This window comes from Rhinoraja longicauda, chromosome 24, assembly GCF_053455715.1.
Source record: "Rhinoraja longicauda isolate Sanriku21f chromosome 24, sRhiLon1.1, whole genome shotgun sequence".
Taxonomy (NCBI): Eukaryota; Metazoa; Chordata; class Chondrichthyes; order Rajiformes; family Arhynchobatidae; genus Rhinoraja; species Rhinoraja longicauda.
Genome location: NC_135976.1, coordinates 25,288,692 through 25,311,440, shown reverse-complemented (window position 1 = coordinate 25,311,440; position 22,749 = coordinate 25,288,692). Strand labels below are relative to the sequence as shown.

At 39.6% G+C, this 22,749-nt stretch overlaps 1 protein-coding gene across 3 annotated transcripts; it reads left to right on the top strand.

Moving 5' to 3' along the window:
* The first annotated feature begins 3,908 nt into the window (after positions 1–3,908).
* LOC144605491 (mitochondrial glutamate carrier 1-like) lies at positions 3,909–20,424 on the top strand. 3 transcript variants are annotated; one of them, XM_078420819.1, is made up of 10 exons: positions 3,909–4,049; positions 9,827–9,939; positions 10,415–10,540; positions 10,941–10,996; positions 14,645–14,735; positions 15,697–15,815; positions 15,906–16,098; positions 16,746–16,900; positions 18,241–18,316; positions 18,977–20,424. In XM_078420819.1, exons 2-10 carry the CDS (start codon positions 9,920–9,922, stop codon positions 19,128–19,130), a joined length of 990 nt encoding a protein of 329 aa, XP_078276945.1. In that variant the 5' UTR covers positions 3,909–4,049; positions 9,827–9,919; the 3' UTR covers positions 19,131–20,424. The 3 variants fall into 3 exon arrangements, with proteins under 3 accessions (XP_078276945.1, XP_078276944.1, XP_078276946.1); XM_078420818.1 differs by having other exon boundaries at positions 15,697–16,098; XM_078420820.1 differs by lacking the exons at positions 3,909–4,049; positions 9,827–9,939 and adding an exon at positions 12,666–12,753 and having other exon boundaries at positions 10,467–10,540.
* The last annotated feature ends 2,325 nt before the right edge of the window (positions 20,425–22,749 follow it).

Sequence of the window (22,749 nt, the reverse complement as noted above, 5' to 3'; positions counted from 1 at the left end):
GGCTAGGGGTGACTTGTACAAAAGGGACGGGTTACATCTTAACAGCAGGGGGACAAACATTCTGGCAGGCAGGTTTGCTAGTGCGACACCTGTGGCTTTAAACTAAGTAGTGGGGGGAGGGGTTAACAAATTGTGAATATGAAGATGAGGTAAAAGGGAATACAGGAGATATTGCAAAAGACTCTCGGAAGAATGGGAACAGAAGTTCTAGAGGGGAAAAGAAATTAAGGGCAGGGCCATTTGTGACCGATGTGAGAAGGGAGGTAAATACAGAAGTTAAAGTGTTGTACTTAAATGCGCGTAGTATAAAAAATAAAATGGATGAGCTTGAGGCTCAGTTAGTCATGGGCAAGTATGATGTTTTCGGGATCACTGAGACATGGCTACAAGAGGACCAGGGCTGGGAACTGAATATTCAGGGGTACACAACGTATAGAAAAGACAGACAGGTGGGCAGAGGGGGTGGGGTTGCTCTGATGGTAAGGAATGATATTCATTCCCTTGCAAGGGGTGACAAAGAATCAGGAGATGTTGAATCAGTATGGATAGAAATGAGAAATTGTAAGGGTAAAAAGACCCTAATGGGAGTTATCTATAGGCCCCCAAACAGTATCCTCGACATAGGGTGCAAGTTGAATCAGGAGATAAAATTGGCGTGTCAAAAATGTAATGCTACGGTGGTTATGGGAGATTTCAACATGCAGGTAGACTGGGAAAATCAGGTTGGAAATGGACCCCAGGAAAGAGAGTTTGTAGAGTGCCTTCGAGATGGATTCTTAGAACAGCTTGTACTGGAGCCTACCAGGGAGAAGGCAATTCTGGATTTAATGTTGTGTAATGATCCTGATCTGATAAGGGGACTAGAGGTAAAAGAGCCATTAGGAGGCAGTGATCACAACATGATAAGTTTTACTCTGCAAATGGAAAGGCAGAAGGGAAAATCGGAAGTGTCGTTATTACAGTATAGCAAAGGGGATTACAGAGGCATGAGGCAGGAGCTGGCCAAAATTGACTGGAAGGAGGCCCTAGCAGGGAAGACGGTAGAACAGCAATGGCAGGTATTCCTGGGAATAATGCAGAGGTTGCAGGATCAATTTATTCCAAAGAGGTGGAAAGACTCTAAGGGGAGTAAGAGACACCTGTGGCTGACAAGGGAAGTCAGGGACAGCATAAAAATTAAGGAGAGGAAGTATAACATAGCAAAGAAGAGTGGGAAGACAGAGGATTGGGACTCTTTTAAAGAGCAACAAAAGTTAACTAAAAAGGCAATACGGGGAGAAAAGATGAGGTACGAGGGTAAACTAGCCAATAATATAAAGGAGGAGAGCAAAAGTTTTTTTAGGTACGTGAAGAGGAAAAAAATAGTCAAGGCAAATGTGGGTCCCTTGAAGACAGAAGCAGGGGAATTTATTATGGGGAACAAAGAAATGGCAGACGAGTTAAACCGTTACTTTGGATCTGTCTTCACTGAGGAAGATACACACAATCTCCCAAATGTTCTAGGGGCCGGAGAACCTAGGGTGATGGAGGAACTGAAGGAAATCCACATTAGGCAGGAAATGGTTTTGGGTAGACTGATGGGACTGAAGGCTGATAAATCCCCAGGGCCTGATGGTCTGCATCCCAGGGTACTTAAGGAGGTGGCTCTAGAAATAGTGGAAGCATTGGAGATCATTTTTCAATGTTCTATAGATTCAGGATCAGTTCCTGTGGATTGGAGGATAGCAAATGTTATCCCACTTTTTAAGAAAGGAGGGAGAGAGAAAACGGGTAATTATAGACCAGTTAGTCTGACATCAGTGGTGGGGAAGATGCTGGAGTCAATTATAAAAGACGAAATTGCTGAGCATTTGGATAGCAGTAACAGGATCATTCCGAGTCAGCATGGATTTACGAAGGGGAAATCATGCTTGACAAATCTACTGGAATTTTTTGAGGATGTAACTAGGAAAATTGACAGGGGAGAGTCAGTGGATGTGGTGTACCTCGACTTTCAGAAAGCCTTCGACAAGGTCCCACATAGGAGATTAGTGGGCAAAATTAGGGCACATGGTATTGGGGGTAGGGTACTGACATGGATAGAAAATTGGTTGACAGACAGAAAGCAAAGAGTGGGGATAAATGGGTCCCTTTCGGAATGGGAGGCAGTGACCAGTGGGGTACCGCAAGGTTCGGTGCTGGGACCCCAGCTATTTACGATATACATTAATGACTTAGACGAAGGGATTAAAAGTACCATTAGCAAATTTGCAGATGATACTAAGCTGGGGGGTAGTGTGAATTGTGAGGAAGATGCAATAAGGCTGCAGGGTGACTTGGACAGGTTGTGTGAGTGGGCGGATACATGGCAGATGCAGTTTAATGTAGATAAGTGTGAGGTTATTCACTTTGGAAGTAAGAATAGAAAGGCAGATTATTATCTGAATGGTGTCAAGTTAGGAGGAGGGGGAGTTCAACGAGATCTGGGTGTCCTAGTGCATCAGTCAATGAAAGGAAGCATGCAGGTACAGCAGGCAGTGAAGAAAGCCAATGGAATGTTGGCCTTCATAACAAGAGGAGTTGAGTATAGGAGCAAAGAGGTCCTTCTACAGTTGTACCGGGCCCTGGTGAGACCGCACCTGGAGTACTGTGTGCAGTTTTGGTCTCCAAATTTGAGGAAGGATATTCTTGCTATGGAGGGCGTACAGCGTAGGTTCACTAGGTTAATTCCCGGAATGGCGGGACTGTCGTATGTTGAAAGGCTGGAGCGATTGGGCTTGTATACACTGGAATTTAGAAGGATGAGGGGGGATCTTATTGAAACATATAAGATAATTAGGGGATTGGACACATTAGAGGCAGGAAACATGTTCCCAATGTTGGGGGAGTCCAGAACAAGGGGCCACAGTTTAAGAATAAGGGGTAGGCCATTTAGAACGGAGATGAGGAAGAACTTTTTCAGTCAGAGAGTGGTGAAGGTGTGGAATTCTCTGCCTCAGAAGGCAGTGGAGGCCAGTTCGTTGGATGCTTTCAAGAGAGAGCTGGATAGAGCTCTTAAGGATAGCGGAGTAAAGGGGTATGGGGAGAAGGCAGGAACGGGGTACTGATTGAGAGTGATCAGCCATGATCGCATTGAATGGCGGTGCTGGCTCGAAGGGCTGAATGACCTACTCCTGCACCTATTGTCTATTAATCAAGAATCTGTGGAATTCTTTGCCACATAAGGCAGTGGAGGCCAAGTCAGTGGATATATTTAAGACAGAGATAGATTATCATATCATATCATATATATACAGCCGGAAACAGGCCTTTTCGGCCCACCAAGTCCGTGCCGCCCAGTGATCCCCGCACATTAACACTATCCTACACCCACTAGGGACAATTTTTACATTTACCCAGCCAATTAACCTACATACCTGTACGTCTTTGGATTAGTAAAGGTGGCTGAGGTTATGGAGAGAAGGCAGAGGAATGGTGTTAGGAGCGAGAGATAGATCAGCCAGGATTGAATAGCGGAGTAGACCTGATGGGCCGAAAGGCCTAATTGATTTCATTAACAAGCGAGGCAGATTCTCCTCACCTCGGCTCGACCCGCTCTGCAAGCCTGAGGCGCCGCAGACCGTTAACTGCGTGCGAACCTCATCTGGGGCAAACGCTGATCACGCGGCGACCATGCAGCCCAGCCGCCACGCGATTGGCTCCCGTGGGGGGAGGGGTCCGACACGTGATTGGCTGCCGATCGGAGGTGTGGTTCGAGGCGGATTTGAAATGCTCACAATCCGGCGGGTACGTCAGTCACTGCGCAAAAGCCAATAGAGCAGCGAGGGCTCAGACGGCCGTGGAGGGGATTGGCCGAGGGGCCGGCAAGGTCCCGCCTCCCGCTTAGTGGTCCGGAGGCGAGCCGGATGCGAGTCCTTTCCACCAGCAGAGCTGCCGACGCACGGACACTTCCAACGCTGCGTCGAACCACACGCCACTGAGAACGACCAGTCACCCAGATTAGAAAAACAATCTGTCACCGAGATTACAAAAAGGGCAACCTAAACGTCACTACCTGTGAAATCCAGACGGTAAGTACCGTGGAGTTTGACTGCCAAGGTCATTTAATTTTCGGGCGCCGTCAGACCGGACGACCAGCGACCCTGCTTCGCGCTAGCTAGCGGCAAATCAAGCTCGCCAACAGGCGTGGGCTGATCTACCAGCTCTTATTTTAACGTTAGGAACTGTTGTAAAATGTCTGAGCTCAATCGGCGTGTACGAGGGAAAGGGCGAACCAGTGAATTAATGTGTAAGAAGGAACTGCAGGTGCTGATTTAAACCGAAGATAGACACAAAAAGCTGGAGTAACTCAACGGGACAGGCTACATCTCTGGAATGAAGGAATGTGTGGTGTTTCGGGTCGAGACCCTTCAGTGAATTAATGAATGGGTAACGGATTCCTTTGGTTTGGGCGCCCCACCCCCTCGCCAACCTGTTCTCTACAGAGTAAAGAGTGTTTTATTGTCAGATGCCCCAGACAGAACAGTGAAATTCTTACTTGAAGGATTCCAATCCTTCTTAAAGTACATCATGAAAGTGGTTGTCGACTCTGGCATTAATATCCCTTCGAACGATATATTCCAGATCGTTGTGGTATGGTTTCAACTTTAGATAGAACATTGTGCAACTAACAAGTTGTTAAAAGTTTAACATTCCACCATTCTGTCACCAGTTTCCCAATGAAATGATAAAATTCCATGTGACTGAATGGAATCCTCTTCGTACATTCGAGACTCTTCGTTAGTGAATGAGTAATCATGAACGATTCAGGCAGTTTTCTGAAGTTAAATCAGCCGTTTGCATCTGTTACGTTAAGAATTGATATCGAAACCGTTACATTAAGAATTACACTCAATCATTTTGAGAATGTTAAATTCGATTGGCAGGAAAGACATTCAGATGGGGACATTGATTACAGTAATAATAATAATAATAATGCATTACATTTATATAGCGCTTTTCAAACACTCAAAGACAGTACACGACCTAAACCCAGAAACGGAAATATGCAATACTGACGATGAAGGTTTCAGTTTGTGGGTTTCATAGAACGTGGGTTTTCAAGTAGTAGATTAGAAACCTGAATCTCAAAGTATGCTTGATTTAAAAAATAAATAAATGCTGGAAAATAAATTGCGGGCAGAGGAGAGCTTCTTCAGATTGATTTTTATTTTTGTGTGATTCTATATGACCTCGTTAATGACACTCAATTAAATAAATTTCAAAAGTTGTGGGTTAATGTAGTCTATTAGCCATTCCTTCCCTTTATCAGCTTTTATGTTTTGAAGGCGTAGAGCACTTCTCTGAGTGTTGCCTTGCTGCTGTACTTGATTCCTTCTTGTAGTTATGGTTGCCATAGGAATTGAAACTGACCCTGCACAAGATTGACTTTTGTCACTGCTGCGAAATTCTTGAGTAATAATCTTACTCATGGAATATTACTCCACGTGCAAGGAGTATGATTATTAGTTGACTCCACTCTGTTATATCAGCTGAAGTCAATTGTAGGAGCTTCGATTCAGATGCAGTCGGTTAATCTGGTGCAGTCCAGGAAATGACTACAATCCTCCACTGGAAAGGAAGTGGGTTTGAGGATTTGTTTTAGCATCTTTCAAATGTCAAGGCCACACAATGAAACGGTAACTGCCTCCATGGAATTGTGCAATTTTCGTGTAATTTTATCACATTTCACAATTTTAGTGTAAATATGCTTAGTCAAAAAAATTAATTCTTACACCTAAACTTTATCACTCTGGCTGTTTTGAATTGTATTGATGATCCTAGTCTCTTAAATGGGCCATAAAATCTAGTAGAGTTGTGACAGGAAAAATTTGGCATATTGCATAATTTATGATCTCAATGTTCCAAAATCCCCTCAAACAATGAAGTCCAAAATGTATTTCTGCAATGCGGTTAATGTTATAAACTGAAAATGTGTTGTCCAGAAGCAGCAGCGTGATAGGTTAAATAATCAATTTAATAATGTTAGTTTGGGGGTGAATATTATATAGGGTGTTGTGGCCAAATTGTTGTGCTTCAGGATTATGCCATGGGTTCTTTTATATCCATTTGTGAGAATAGATGTAACCCCATGCAATGTTTAATTTAGTTTGACCCTCTGAGCAGATGGAGTGGTTGAGATTTTTGTGTGCTGAGGTCTCTGGAGGAGGACCTGAATTTGCAGCAACCTGCTGCTCTGCTGATGGTTGAATCTTGCATAGTTAACAAACAGGTTAGAGACTATTACTAACTAATGGCTTTGGTCTTGAAATATGCAGGTTTTCAATGTCATCTGTCTTGAGTTGTATTCAGTGTAATGACAGTATGTCATGCGATCTAACGAGCATAATGTCCCCGTGGCCATGATATATGAATTGTATGTCATAGTAATTCTACAATTTCCAAATCAGACGACATTTATTACTGACGTTGGGTGTATTTGTTGTGCTTGAGGTATACGAGAAAGGTTTGGTTTAATTTTGTGATTATGCTGCATTTATTTCTCGATTAGTATTGAGGCCTCTGAAAGAGTGCCATTAAACCCTTCTGATTTTCAAAGACACTGCTAATTCTTGAAATTTATGATTTTGATAGCTGAGCTGTAAAAGTTTGAAGAAGGGTCTCGACCCGAAACGTCATCCATTCCTTCCCTCCAGAGATGCCGTCTGTCCCACTGAGTTACTCCAGCATTTTGTGTCTACCAAAGTGTGTAACCTTATGGTTCTGAAATTGTCGTTAAAATATTAGTGTAGCTTTTTAAAAATCCCAAATTTCTCTTCTCGGATTGCTTAGTTCTGAGATTCCTTAGATTGCTTTGTCGTTGTTTCAGTGAGAAATTACTGTGATCTGGATGTATTACAAATATGCGTCTTAAAAATTTGATCTGGAAAAAGTGTTGAGCAATTTTGAAGAATACAACTGTCCTCTTAACTTTTTGCTCCAACAACGTTTGTGCCAATCACTTAAGTAAATTACAGATGACTCGAGAACAGTCTGGCAACTAAGTACTATTGGAGTTGATCCTTTGGTGCCACACAGATCTATGATTGGGCAACTAAGAGTAGAATTGAAAAGTGCTTTGAACTGAGTGCTAGGCTTGCACTCCTTATTGCAGCTTCACAAATTCATACTAAGAACATGACACGTAGAGAGATGTGATCTGGATTTACAGGTCATATTGCAAAATGCTTGCCAACTTCAGAATCCTGGATCATTGCATATCAGGTGACTTGTCCTGGGCCCAGGACCTCCACTTTCTTAATTTAATGTCACCAAATACTCTGACAAACTTCTACTGATACAGTGAAGAATGTTTCCTGATTGCTTGCATTGTTGTCTGGTATGGTGATTCCAACATACAAGAATGCAAAAGGCTGGAGAAAGTGATGGATGCAGCCTAGTCCATCACAGCCCTTCCCACTAGGCCCTGTCTCAAGAAGGCAGTATCCCTGGGCCATGCTCGTTTCTTGCTGTTGCAGTTGGGCAGAAGGTACAGAATCCTGAAGGTTCAATAAATTTGCTTCCCTACAACTATCAGCACAGTCCTAATCCTACCTCGGCAATGGGACATAATGGGATACCTATTGCATCGACATAGTCTTGTTTTCTCCTTGCATTGGCACTAATGTGTTGACGTTTTCTTCTTTACTGTCTTGCAGAAATTGTTTCATTTCTGTTTTTTGAATGTTGTTAGTCAAAATACCTGTGTTGCAGGCAAGATTTTCACTGTGCCTGTACCTCACCATGCTTGTGAATATGACAATAAACTCGACTTGATGTGTAGATTTCTGAATATCATTTAGTGCCATGAGGCTCAACCATACTTTTTTCAAAATGCTCCCTCAATATATTTTTGCTGGCACTTCAGGTGCCTTACATAGAATGTTGCAGATATTCTGTGATCATGTCTTCTGCCGAGGCCAAGTGATAGCCATCTCATTAGTGTAATATCACTAGTTCCCACATTAGACAATATTTCTACTGTTATATAAATAGAATATAATCCCATTTGGGCTGTAAAGCCATCACTAAATTTTCAATGAGAGTTTGGGATTTTTGTATGATCTCTGAAATCTGCTTTGAGCCCAGACCAGGATTTCATAATGGGATTTATAGTGTGAGTAAAATTGGCTCCAACTTTATGCTGCAGACATAATGACTGATTTGGTATGACATTATCTCTGAAGATATTTTGATCAACATAACATTTCCTTCTTCAATTAGTATTATCATGCTCTGGTTTGGACACAATACTTCATCTGGGGGTTAGTTTGTTTTTCATTTTGGAAAAGTTTATTAGTTTTTGCCTTTTATTTGTAAAACCCCAAGATCCTATGTTTTACCATAAAACATAGGAACCGGCTTCTTGGCCACCAGTTGGCAAACGGTCTATTGTGCCAAATTAAACTAAGCCCACCTGCCCACACACAAGTTCTAGGAGCAAAATTGAGCCATTCAGCCCATTAAGTCTACTCTGCTATTCAGTCATGGCAGATTTATCTTTCTCTTTAAACTCCATTCTCCTGGCTTCTCTTGGTTTGTCCACCTGTCCTGTCACTACATAGATGTGTCCATTGTTAAAAGTTCAAATGGTACCATTTGAGTATGCCTGTTTCTTCTATATTTCTCATAACTATGACCACCTTACAAAGTGGTAAAACAATAAATGGGTGAAGCAGAGATGGTAGTTAAAGCTACTCGGATAGTAGCAGCTACATGCATTGCCTGGCTGAGGTTCTGTGGTCGTGATGTGTGGAAAGTATTGTGATATCATGGACTGTGTGCCTATCTGCACTGGCCACGTTTGTGTGGTGTCTTTCGCTGAATATATCCAAGTAAATGCAATAGCCTGATTGGAAGGAAAGGTTGATGTCGTTTTTTGGCAAAATAACTAATCTTGATTAGTTAAAGTTGAGAATGAAATTTAGGCTGCTAGGAAATAACAAAGTTGCTGATAAGAATTTAGTGAAATGAATAAATGCAATACTTTTAGTCTGCAGCCTGGTCCATGATGGGGATTTTGCTACTGTGAATTCTGGAAGCTGTAACCTTTTGTGGACATGTCATTAACTACATGAATCCAGCCCAAGCTCTTTACATGCAACAGTGAGGGAACTGACAATTGCTGTCCCCCAGTCATATAGTCCAAGTTTAAAACTTAATTGCAATTTTTGGCTGGTTCTACCTTGGTGGCATGAGTGACTGAAGATGAGTTTTGACCCGAAACATCACCGATTCCTTTTCTCCAGAGATGCTGCCTGACAGTGAATGCTGTTACTCCAGCATTTTGTGTCTTATCTTCAGTGTAAACCAGCATCTGCAGTTACCTCCTGCACACAAGTGGTTAACTTACTTGGCTGCTCTGAAATTCGAGTCAGCCCACTTGCACTGTTATCTTATATTGTATATATGTATGCATTTGTAGGGGAGTGAGATTTTGCTTTTGATCTCCTTTTTTCGTTTCAAGACCTTTAATCCCAACAAGATCTATTTGCATGTTACATGTTTAGAATTCCTGTGTTTATTAGAGCTGAGAATGGTGTGATGTACTTTGAATAGCAGTGCAGATTTTCAAATTTAAATATTTTTTTCTTCGATAGATATATGCCACAATTGGTTAAGACTAGAATGGCATTGATTTCTCCTTTTATTCATGTTGTTCAACTCAATATTGGTATATCATGGAAAGTAAGGTAGATGCACTGAAGTCCGAATTGGCTCTTTTCACAGTGGGGATGAATTGCGATATGAAAAGTTTACTTGTGCGGCTGATTATGAATTAAGTAGATTAATAAAGATCTAATTTTAGTATCTAGGCAGCAATTACCAGTGACTCTTCAGCTGTGTCGTGTGGACCTCTACAAATATCTGGTTTCTGCATACTTTGAAAAAGATCATTAAAATGTCTAACAACCAAGTCAGGTAGGAATTTTGCTGTTTTCCTGTTAACTCTGTAAACTTTCACTTGCTTGTGCCCTGGTGCTAACATTTGCCTCTGACTACTGTTTCTGTATGCTTGGTGCCGTACCTCAGCAGGATGATTAAACCGATAACTGGTCTGATGTGCTTCTGTGTACAGTTTGTGCTTGACTTTTAATTATCGCCACAGTTTGGGTGCAAGTGGGGGTTCTCGTGAAATTATAGCATTATTAGTAATAACCACCTCCAATGAATAAATGGTTATCTTTACTGGTAGGAAAATGATATTCTTTTACTTAAACTTCTACCACAAACAGTAAGGACAATCTGGATATGATTTGTCACGGATGGCAGGTTCCTTTATCACTCTGGATAAGTTTCTGTTTTAAAGATCCTGCTGAAGGCTTAGCATATGAAGATTTATATTTTAAAATATTGTGTGGCTTGCAGCTAACTTGTGTTTTTGTTCAATTCTCAGTCTTCCTGCTAAACTCATCAATGGTGGAATTGCTGGATTAATTGGAGTTACGTGTGTTTTTCCGATTGATCTGACTAAAACCAGACTGCAGAACCAAAGGAATGGGCAGCGTACCTATACCAGCATGTAAGTTGCACTAACATAAATGGGCATATTAAAGCAATGACACTTTATTTTAAATATATAATTGTTTAGCATTTAAGCTTCCTGAACACTTTGAATCATTCAAAGATCCCTACTGGCTTTATTCACTTTGGATATGTTCTATTATTGGACATTTTAGCTCATGGAAGGCAAAATTACTACTCCTGTTCTAAATGGGCATTCTCATTAGAGATTATGTTTCTGTTAGCATAGAGCAAATCTTACCATTTGGTGATTTTAATGCTCAAGTTGCTTTAGCATCAGTACTCTTTTTGAAGTAGGAACTGGATTAATTTGACTTGCTAGGCTTTACCTTTAATTTCTTTCAATTGTGCCATTTGGTGTACATTTGTTTTTAACGTTGCTGTCTTTGTTTCTTTAGGATGGACTGTCTCATTAAGACCGTGCGATCTGAAGGATATTTTGGAATGTATAGAGGTAGGGGTTTGTTTTCCATGCATTGGTGCAATCTTCGGAAATATGCAGAACAGAACTTCGTAGAAACCTCATGTTACTGGTGATGTTCTGCATTTCTTCCACAAAGTAACATGTGATTAATTTGTAAAATGAATTCACTGTTGAAGATAGTGTTTATAACAAGCAGTTTAGTTTAAATACTTTTTTTAGTGCAGTAATGTTAGTTGATACATATGTTCATATCTTTTAATTAAAAATGGCTAAAGCCCTTTAAATTCTTACCTGCTGATGGCTTGGCTTGCATTGGGGTTTGAGACCAGAGGGATTAACTGGTACCTTGGTTGTCATTCTTCATGTGTAAGAGGTCATAGCCGGGCCATTCTTTGCTTTGTCTTGCCTGCACATCCAGCAGGGGTCATAGAGTGACAACTGTTTAAATTTTTTTGAAATCATTTTCTAAACTTGGAAGTAGAGTACTGTTGCCTAGATTAATTAACATGTCGAAGCAGCCTCATATTTCATAGTGATGTTATTCATGAAGTATTAGTTTGGGAAGACTTCTAAATTAAATATTGTGATTTGTTAAAATTCCTGAACATTTTAAGACTATAGCTAGATCATTTTGATCTTGTGCTCATTAAGCAATTAACTCCAATGTCATTTGTACAGCTAAATCGAATGTGCTGCTGAAGAGTTTGAGAAATGTACAGTTATTGGGCATGTTTTCTGGAGTCAGTGTCTCTGAATAAGGTTGAATCTATCTCGTCATCATATTCCCACCAAATGATAGTAAACTGACTTTTTTCTTTATGACAAACAGGATGATATTGTGCCACAGCTAATGGAACCACTGCCTGACAGTGCCAGGGGCGATGATTTAATCCTGGTGCTCTGAGATCATACTGGTTTCCTCCTGTTACTCTAGTTTTCTCCCGCATCCCAAAAATTAAGCAGATTAATTGGCCATTGTAAACTGCCCCTAATATGTAGATGAGTGGTGGAATCGGGTAGGTGGGGAACAGGGAGAGCGTTGCTGAAATTAGTGGAGAATTGGGATTAGTGTAAATGGGTTGATGGTTGGCATTATGCTAATAATTCCTGGGCTGAGATAATATAAATTTGGAAAATAGAAGACCTTGTGAGAAATTATAATTTCTAAACAATGCAGCTTGGAGCAGGTGCTGAACTGAATCTCTCCAGGTTCCTATCCATGGTAGGATTGGTTTGGTAAGGTTACACTGGCTGGCATTTGCCCACATTTTTATTCATGGATTTTTGCCATACAAGTTCAAGCTCCAACATGTTGAAGCCTGTTCTTTGTGAAAGGCTATAATTTGCATGTAATTCAAATAATTAGTCTGGGCTACTTAAAGCACACACAGTTCAAATAATTAAACTGGCCTACTTTCTGCATGCTTTCAACACAGTCTCATTAAAGCTTACACATACGTTTCCTGTTTGACTCATACAAAATGTTAATAGTACTTCAGAGATCAGTAATATGACTTCTGAAAACATGCTCATTGGTTGAGATATTTTAAACTTAGATCAGGAAAGTAGAGGGGTTAGATGTTCAGATGTTAAAATATCATCAAAGGGAAATGTTAATGCCTACTGTCCGCTACATATATATATAAACAAAATCTTGTAGGAAATGGTCTTGTTTGCATCTGTGTTTTTCATGTTACAGACGGTCGCCATGGATATTGAGGCCTAGCCGATCTGGCGAAGCCACGATGGATCAAACCATTAAATGGTTTACAGTACCATTTACTCTTGTAATTAGGATACGTTTCTTTCTATTTTCAATGTTAATTGCGTATCTTTTTAAAATCTGAAGATTCCATTGCTATTTGTTTAATTTTCCTGTCTTTCCTATCTCCTACCACCATTTATTAGCACTCTTTAATCTATCCTTAACATTTCATTGCTCAGTCATTCTTCAGTTTGCAAAGAAATTCTGGAATCCTACCCTATTATCTTTAGTTTTCCACCTTTTGAGTGAAATTTTTACAGGGGCTATACCTTTCGTCTCCTAAAGGCAGCTTTAACTCCATAAATGCAGCACACTTGGAGATGAGCTTGAGTTAGATTTCTTTATTGGCCCCCCCAGGTTCCAGATTAATACTTGCAATATGTTGACTGTTTAGATGTTAACCAGGTTGTTTGGAAATCGCAGTCACCTGCACAATTAAATGAGTTGGCAGTATGGTTATTAATAGTGGAAAATTAGGCATTGACAGTTCTTTTTTGGCTGTAGAGCTTGCAGCTGGGTGATTTCCTTTTCAAGTGGCAATAGTTAAATAGCAGATGTCCTCCTCCCTCACCCCCAACCCACCCCTTAATCCAATGTTAAAGTTAGTGTGTCTATAGCACAGATAAAGTTGATTTCAGCCAGCTTGGTACAAACCTGTTTTATCTTGACCACAAGGTCTGTTATTAAAGGTCATAAATGGTCATAAAACTGATGTACATGGAATAACATGGCATGTATCTTTTCAATTGGAAAGTTTTTTAGATTGTTGAATTGAAGGTTTTCTTGTGGACAGTAGCAGATTTCAAATAGTTAATCTTTGCATTCCAAATTGTGGACAACTGTTCTAACAAGTACTTATTTCAAACTTGTAAATAGTTTGTTAAAAAATTAGTTTTTAATTATGATCTTTACACTAGGCAACAGAAAACTAAATTAATTTCATGGGGTCTTTTTATATTCTTCATATTCTAGTTTCTTGCTTTCTTTCCATTAGTGCTGTCACTCTTATTGTAACTCTGTGAAGTAGACTATCTGCATGCAGTGCTATAATGTGCAAATTATTTGCATTCATTCTTTTTTCAGTTCTTCCTCTTTAAAATTGTGCACTTGTACAGAAATATTCCCTATTTCCTTAGCCAGAACTGAAGTTTTTGCAGCAATTGGTCCTTGATTTTAAAGTATTTACTATTGAAATTTTTGTCAAACACACGCATGTCTTTTTTATTAATATATGGCTGAGCCATTGGAAAATCGTCATTTGATTTTATACTTTCCAAGCTGGACAGATTTTGCATGCATTGATTGGTTGAAGTTATATCTGTGGGACACCTGATACCCAGGCTAAGTTCAACATTCTTTGGACTTGGATAGCGTTGATCAGATGCAAACATCTCGAGTCTAATCCTTGTCATACATGAGACCTGTTCATTGAATTGTGACCAGAAGCCCAAAGCTCTGTATGTATGCCATTGTCAGGAACATCTGTATCCTGTGGTATATGTGAATACAGATAGCATCATTACAATTAAAGCAGCTGTTCTGAACTCTGGAGCATGCTCTGAATTCTGATCCACATATTCAATGAAGTGAAATTAATTGTTCCCCATCTAACTGTTAACTTTTTTTGGCCAGAAACTGAACCTGCACTTTAAATTTGGCAAATGCTTCTTCCTCTTTCTGAGCCTTCCCTATTATTATGATATCTGACTGATTGGAAGACTCAAATCTCTCAGCGGTTAGTCAAAATATCATTTTAAATGCTGCATAAATTCAGTTGTGTGCTAAGGAAGGAAAAAGGGACTAAATTCTTATTGTATAATATCTCTTCTATTTGTCTATCGAAGTTGAATTTAAATGGCACTTCACAAAATTAAGAGAGGAACTTAATGAAAGATTTTGTTTTTATATGACAGGCGCAGCTGTGAACCTTACATTGGTAACACCAGAGAAAGCTATTAAACTGGCTGCAAATGATTTATTTCGTTCATATCTGTCAAGAAATGGGTATGTCTCAAAATACGTTTTTGTGTATCAATGTTACAAGAACATTTTAAAATTTCAGTTTATTAAAATTTTAATTTCAATTACCCCTCAGTATCCCTCAGTCTATACTCGCCTGATACAATTAGTCTATCCGGCTGGCCTGAAGCGTGCTGCATTCCAACAGCCTGATCTGAGTCTCATGAAGTAGACAATCTGCATGCAGTGCTGTAATATGCAAATTATTTGCATCGATTCTTTTATTCAGTTCTTCCTCTTTAAAATTGTCCATACATGTAATTGCACTTGTGCAGAACCTCCTGTGATACGAAGCACTGCTTTAAAAGCTGGCTATGAATGCTAAGATTTTAAAAGGCATATTATTATACTTTTAATGTTCAAGTAAATGTCACAAAATTAAAGTCAAACTTTGTTAGAAAATATTCTTTGTTAAAACTGTGATGAAAAATTATTTTGAAGTCTCTTCCCCCCCCCCCCCCCCCACACACACACACACACACACACACACACCGAAGTGCAAAGCTTGCTGTCATTTAAATTGGGGTATAGGAACTGTGAGAAGCAGCAAAACATACTGGCTGGTTTGGCTTTCTAAGTCAACCAGCAAGGGGGCTTCCAAGTTTGGCACCCAGACTTGGATCTCCTGAACTTGATGCCATTTTAACAGCAGAAGAGCATAACACAGCATCAGTCAACTAGATAGAGCTCTGTTGACTCAATTTTTTTGCTTTGTCTTAGTTCATCTCCACATACTGATGATGAGTAGATCATCTTATTTATTCCTGCTGGTTTATTGTGTCTTTGGTATTGTATGTACAGATTAATTTTGACATTCTTGATACATCTTAATGCAATGGAATTTTTGTTTCGGTATAATTGTTCAAAAAGTGATGTCTAAAAATTCAAGTAATTTATTTTGAATAGAGTTAATATTCATGATTTGTGTACTTGATGCCTTTTTCAGCAAGGGTTTAAATATATTTGGAGAGATGCTGGCTGGTTGTGGAGCTGGGCTCTGTCAGGTCATTATCACTACTCCTATGGAGATGCTGAAAATCCAACTTCAAGATGCTGGCAGATTAGGTATTTATCCAATTTACCCATCCTTATTTAAATTAATAATACTTGTAATACCCATACAAAATGTTAAACTTGTCCCTTCATTTGTTTCAGCGGCTCAGCAGAGATTGATACTACCGACCAGTTCATCCATTAAAGTTGTAGCTACTAATCCAGTTTTGAGTCGGGCTTACGTTAGCCTTGCTGCTGTTACCAGACCGATGTCTGCGACCCAGATTGCCAAGGATTTGTTTTACTCCCAAGGGTTTAGAGGACTGTACAAAGGATTAGGAGCCACTATATTGAGGTACAAAAGCTTTATATGTTGGGTAACCAATGAGTTTACCAATTCTAAATATATCTATGCGGTGTAGTATAGTTAAGGTACAAATAAAATGTTATTCTTTTGCCTCAAAACAAGATACGACTTTTTGGTTAGCCAGCAATACCTTTATTATGCAGCTCAAGATGCTTTTGGCAGAAGTACCCGAGGCTGGGGAAACAATTAAATACCATTATCTTTCAGAAATTGCATGTAGGTTATAGCTTCTTTCTTTATTCCTGTTTTCTCTAGGGTGTTTGGGCATCTTTGCAGCAATACCCTGTGGGAAGGTGGGAGACTGTTTAGTGGGGTTTGTGCTGTGTTTTTGTTGAACTAGAGGATTAATGTGCTGAGAGACATAGACATGTACAACATGGGAACAGGCCCTTCGAATTGCCATGTCCATACCAACCATTAAACCTATTGATACTAATACCAATTGCCTGCATTAGTTCCATAGCACTCTGTATTTTATTTATTCAAATACTTGTGCAGATACCTCAAATGTTATTATTGTTCGTCTCCTCTTTGTCATTGCTCCTCTCTGTTATGCAATGATAATAAATAGACACTAGTAATGTTATAGTTTCGACATGTTTATTTATACAAAATTGTTTTCTTCTGTTGAACAGGGATGTTCCATTTTCTGTCATCTATTTTCCACTGTTTGCCAATCTGAACAAACTTGGGCAAAATTCAGTGGATGGGAGAGCTTCTTTTGTCCATTCATTTTTATCTGGGTGCATTGCTGGTTCCATTGCAGCTGTGGCTGTCAATCCATGTGATGGTAAGAATCACACAGTGACATAAGATTTTATCTACTATAAAGCTGGGTTATACATTGGGTTATACATTGGGATAGCTATTTATTGGTATAGTGATTTTTTATTAAGCGGCAGTCTGGATGGGTTCATTTCGGGCATTGCTGAACAGCACAAATTGTTATCTCGACTGGTGCAGGCTATTTATTGTGGCACCTTGGGAGTTGGCCTGGCTGAAATCTTAATTGTTAGATTAAAAGTAAAAGCATCTTTAGAGACAATCTAAGTTTGCAAATATAGGCAAGATCAATCAAACCTGATTTGGATTCAAGATTTATAATTGAAGCACAAGAGACTATAGATCAAGGCGAGCTGCTGGAGGAATGCAGCAGGTCAAGCAGCATCTATGGAGGGAAATGGACAGCAACGGTTTGAGTTGAGATCCTTTATTTGGACAGAAAAGTAGAAGGAACGTAGGTTGGGGGTTGCGAGTCTGGGGCAAGAGTTAGCAAGCGATAGCTGGATACAAGTTGGCTGCTTGATTGGCAGATAACAGTTAGATGGGGAGGGAAATGTGGAAATAGCAACAAACTGGCAGATGTCTGCAGATTCTGAAATTTGATAGGAAAAGAAGTTGAAGAATGGAACTGAATAAGAAGGGTTGGTTTGAGATGGGAACAAAGGAGGGGAGGGGTGAGCAGTAGGGGAAAGGGAATCTAGTGGGAGTGTGTGGAGAACTCATGACAGTTAAAATTTATAATTGAGTTTTCCGATAGACCTTTTTGAATGAAGTTGGATTTGATGAAACAAGATGAGAACAATTATTCAATGAGATTTGCTGTAAAGTTACTAGCAGCAGTTGTGCTTCACTTGAGAGGGTTAACTTGTCCCCTTTTGGGGATTTTCCAATCTTGTGAGCTTTCAGTTTTTTAACTGGCAATTGGCCAGTCAACATAACATAACATAACATAACAACACTTTATTGTCACTCGGCACAACACCGAGCGAAATTTCAGCAGTCACACAAAATACAGCAAAAAGAAAAGAACACAGGACACCCGACCCCAACACAAACATCCATCACAGTGACTCCAAACACCCCCTCACTGTGATGGAGGCAACAAAACTTCCCCTCTCTTCCCCCCGCACCCACGGACAGGCAGCTCGACCCCTACCGAGGCAAACGACACGCACAGCCCCCGCAAGGGGATGGAAGGCCCCCCGTCAAAGTGGGGTTGCATTTGAGAATAACGCAATTATTCTTCCTGTATGTTAGATTTGATTCAATTAATGTTCAAGTTCCTGTTGGGCACTGTTTGTGAAAATGAACAGAGTTGCTTGATTATAATTTTTTTTTTAATTGCAGTGATCAAAACACGATTCCAGTCACTACATAGAGGGGCAAATGAAGAAGCGTACAGTGGAGTTGTGGACTGTGCTAGGTGAGTGAGCAAAGTTTTAAAAAAATCAAAAAAATCACATCTGAGTAACGGAAATGTACAAAAAAAACCCCAGATTCCTTAACCAGTTGCAACTGACATGTTGTACGTGTACTAATAAATGTTAGTTTATTCCCCAATATGTTTGAGATTTACTTGCATGTCTGTCTATGATATATTATAGATACACATTTTAATGACGTGCAATATTAAGAACAGATAAAAGCGCAAGACATCAGGAAGGAGAACTGACTTTTGAGGGAACTTTCCATTTTCTCTTCTTTGAAGTACAGTCCTGCTTGTGATTCTTGGCTCCATTATCCATTCATTTTATTTGTTCTTAATATTAGCAAGGCCTGATCTGTTGTCTTAAGTTATTCTCAGAGCTATGCTGTATTTAAAATGATGTACTCCTTGTAATTGGGCTTTAGAAAAAAAGTGAAAGGGAATTGTACGATTCTTAACCATAAGAGTAACCATGTATTTCCAAATGGTGCTGGTGTGAAACTTGAGGGAACTTAAGTTGCCAAAATATTTGACCTGGATAAATTATTGACATGCAGCAAGGGAGGGAAGCTTTCTTTGCTCTGGCTCTGGCTGTAATTGAAACCAAATGCTTAATGATAATTTGTTCATTGACTTTCAATTGCTGTTTCTGTGCAGGAAAATCTGGAAAAACGAAGGACCTTCTTCATTCCTGAAGGGATCAGTCTGTCGGGCATTAGTCATTGCACCACTTTTTGGCATTGCCCAAGTGATTTACTTTGTAGGAGTTGGAGAATTTGTCTTGGGTTTTTCACATTTTGAAGTGTATTGATCTGCTGGCATCCATTCCTGAAGGACTGCATTGTACAATGAAAAATACCAAGCAAGGAACCAAGACACTATTGCAGTTATTGGAGGGTTCATTCATTATTTTGCCTTTGTTCAGATTCATAAAGTGGTCTTGTACGTGTTAGGAGGAGGAGGAATATTGCTCAACTCTTTGAGCTACTGTCGGATGACTGATGTGGAAAGAATGTCTTGAAACGTTAAGAAAGCACGGTTAAACTAAAGGGGCCAAGTTTTGTTCCCTCTATAGCTCGATATTCACTTTTCTATTTGTAACAAATTGAAACTAATGTTTGTACAATTAACAGTATTTAAAACCTTTTTATACGTTTATATATTGGTCACACTTTCTAAGCCCTTAATATTGAGACTTGAACTCCTTAAAATTACTCCTAATAAGTTCACCCTAGTGCAAGAATAAAATACCAAGCCTGTATTTGAAAAGTATTATATGAGGAACAGACCAAGTTGTGACTTTGGCCACCTCAGTCAAAGCTTGACTCGCATTTTTCTGTCCTGAGAGAACCACTTCTGGTGGCTTCACAACCGTTCTCACCTGAAGCTGCCAAATCAAATGTTGACAGCTGAATTAATCAACCCTGAACTATGACTGCTTCCCTGGTCACACAAATGTGGTCATGGAGGGGATACATTCAGTAAGCATTTCTTGAATTGTCTAGGAATTAATACTGGGAGAATAAAATAATCCATAATTCCGTTACCCTTTTGCAAGCCACTCGTTGTTCCAGATCCATGTTGATCAAGAGGCATGCTTACTGTAATTGGTTCAATTACCATTTGCCACTTTTGATGTGTTCACATACTGTGGTGGTGCTTTAAAATAGGTCCGTCAAGGCTAAGATTCATTTCTTGCCAAACATCTTTTTCTCATTGGCACTACGGTAGCAAAAGGTGCCTTTGGATACATAACATTAAATAAGTAATCACAATGTTTACGATCATATTCTCAACTTGTTTAGGAGACAGTTTGAAACAATGTCAGAAACTGGCATTCACTCCACTGAGGAAGGGATGGTGTTACTGTTCGACACGTTAGTTTGTAACTCGCCCTTTACCTTGGTGTTTTTAACTAAAATTGTGAATGTCATGAAACAAATAATGCCTCTGGTCATTTTTTTAGATTGATACACTGGTGCATTTATGCCGTTGGGCTGGTTTACAACACATAACAATATCATTCTCAAAGATTTTAATTTCTACATGGAAGTAAAGCTGTTTACAAACAATTTTACAATTGTGACGATACTGTGACAATAAACTCAGAGTTTTGTAATTTTTGGCTGATACTGTGTTTGATTTTGGCTATTATTTTGGTATTAATGAGGTGTCAATGTTTCTTAGTGATTGATATTTAACTATCAGCTGAACACAGTCTTGGTATCTATGTACTAAAACTCTTGCCTGTTCCTGAACTACAGCCAATACGGTACACGATAGCGCAACAATTTTAGGCCCACTTTACTCACCGTCGACCCTTTGGTGCTAATTGAAGAAGTTTAATTGAACTTGGTGTTATATATTTAAAGTTATTCACATTTTAAAGTTTAAATCTATCTCCTGGAGGGAGGATAAGGGGAATGGAGGGGAGGGGGAAAAGTAGAAGGTGCTGCACCAATGCAGGAGAGGTTTAGGCCCAACGGGCCCACTTGGTCTAGTAATTTCTAAACACAGAAGACTTCAATCTTATATGCAGGTCTCAACCTGATTCTTTCATTGAGCATTTCAGATTGTCTTTGTGCTTTGTCCATGCAAAATGGATTTGGGATTAGTAATTGAGAGGAAATGGGCTTAGTGTCTGTAAGGGCACTGCATTTCTTGCAAACAGGTTATTAATTTTCTGGATTGGAAACATGAGACTCATTCACAAATTAAATTTATGTTGATTCCCTTATTTGCAGAGTAGTTATGATCTTCCTATAAGAAGCAACATTGTATCTTATTTAAAATCTTTGTACATGAACATTTTCCTGTAGTCTGAAAATGTGGTTGCTTAATTTTTGCCTCTTAAATGCTAAATTCATCATAATATTTTAGATTTGGTCATGTAGTGAGAGAAGACCTGCATGGGCCTTTTTATGACTAAATGTCCCATGGGAATTTTGTCCACAATATAATAGAATTCCAAATATAGGTCCTTAACCAATGTCTTCAATTTAAATAAAGCAATTATTTTGGTGTGAGGCGAGAGTTGTCTGAGGTGGACTGGTTAAATGAGTTGAGGGGTAAGTAGAGGAATAGATACTCAAACAACTGGTCTGATGCTAAACTAAATAATCAAAAAGAGGGATTTCATGAGAGGCATACACACAGTTTGTGGTTAACAAAGGTGTAGGATAATGTTAAATTAAATACTAGGATATAAAAAAAAATGGCAAGTGCAAGTTATATATCAGGGGACCAGAAAGGTTTGGGGATTCATCAGCACAAGAACTCTTAAGGGGTAAAAATGTTTTAGAAAACTTCCATGTACTTTTTAAAAACAGTAAACATTTGTGGGTCTATAGATGGGAAGAGGGTGGCTAAATGTGGGGCCTCATAAACAAAGCTGGTGAAGTAACAGCAAACAAGGAAATGCCATTTCCTTTGCTACAGTCTTCACCAGGGAAGACATTTTTTTCATCAGGTGCGCTTAATTTCAAATGACAAGGCAAGGCTTACAAAAATCCCAAATAAAGGAATATAGTACAGGAGAACCCTGGACCTAAAGGTGGGCAAGTTGCCAGGACTTAATGAACAGTACACTAAGGTTTTAAAGGAAAGGTCAGAAGAATTGCTCAACCGGCAGAACTATCGGGTGCTTAATCTGAGCAAGTGTGAGATGTTGAACTTTGGAAGGTGGAATGTAAGGGGAAAGTATATGGTTGACGGCAGATGGTTTTGTTGCATTTGTACATGGTGTTGGTGAGGCCTCACCTGCAATACTATGTACAGTTTTGGTCCACTTGCCTAAACAAAATATAAATAGGGGACAATATTGCAGTGATTCAACAGGCTATTTCCAGAGGGTTGTCTTACCAAGAGTGACTAAATAGTTTAGGTTGTTATCCTTGGAGGTTAGAAATCAAGGAGTAACCTTATTCAAACAGAAGATCCTAAGAGGGTTTGACCACATAACTGATAATATGATTTCACTAATGGGAGTCTTGAATCCGGAGGTTTAACTTCAAGGGGCCAGTCATTTTAAAACTTAGATTTTTTATTTCAGGATGATGAATCTCTGTAATTCTCTTCCCTGAAGGAAGGAGTCAGAGAGTTGTACAACACAGAAACTCCCTTTGGCCCACTGGAGTTGGGTTCATGGGAGATGGTCTTGGAGGGGAGGATGCTCCTCAAACTGCAGAACAACTTGGACAATACAGCTCACTCCCTCCATGACACACTGGCCAACCTGAGGAGTATCTTCAGCAACAAACTGGTTCCACCAAGATGCAGTACAGAATGCCACAGGAGATCCATTTTCCCCCTGTGGATATCAAACTGTATAACCCCCCCCCCCCCTTCTGTCGAAGGGTAGACTATCCCCAACCCTTTCCACTCGTCACTTTAATTTCATGTATCTTGTGTTTTGTGACTTGGCAGATTAA

Excerpts from the sequence above, each read along its gene's own strand:
- LOC144605491 (XM_078420818.1), top strand. The coding sequence starts at position 9,920 with ATGTCTAACAACCAAGTCAG. Across the intron at positions 10,541-10,940 it reads CAGCGTACCTATACCAGCAT|GATGGACTGTCTCATTAAGA; the intron begins GTAAGTTGCACT and ends TTGTTTCTTTAG. Across the intron at positions 18,317-18,976 it reads GGAGTTGTGGACTGTGCTAG|GAAAATCTGGAAAAACGAAG; the intron begins GTGAGTGAGCAA and ends GTTTCTGTGCAG.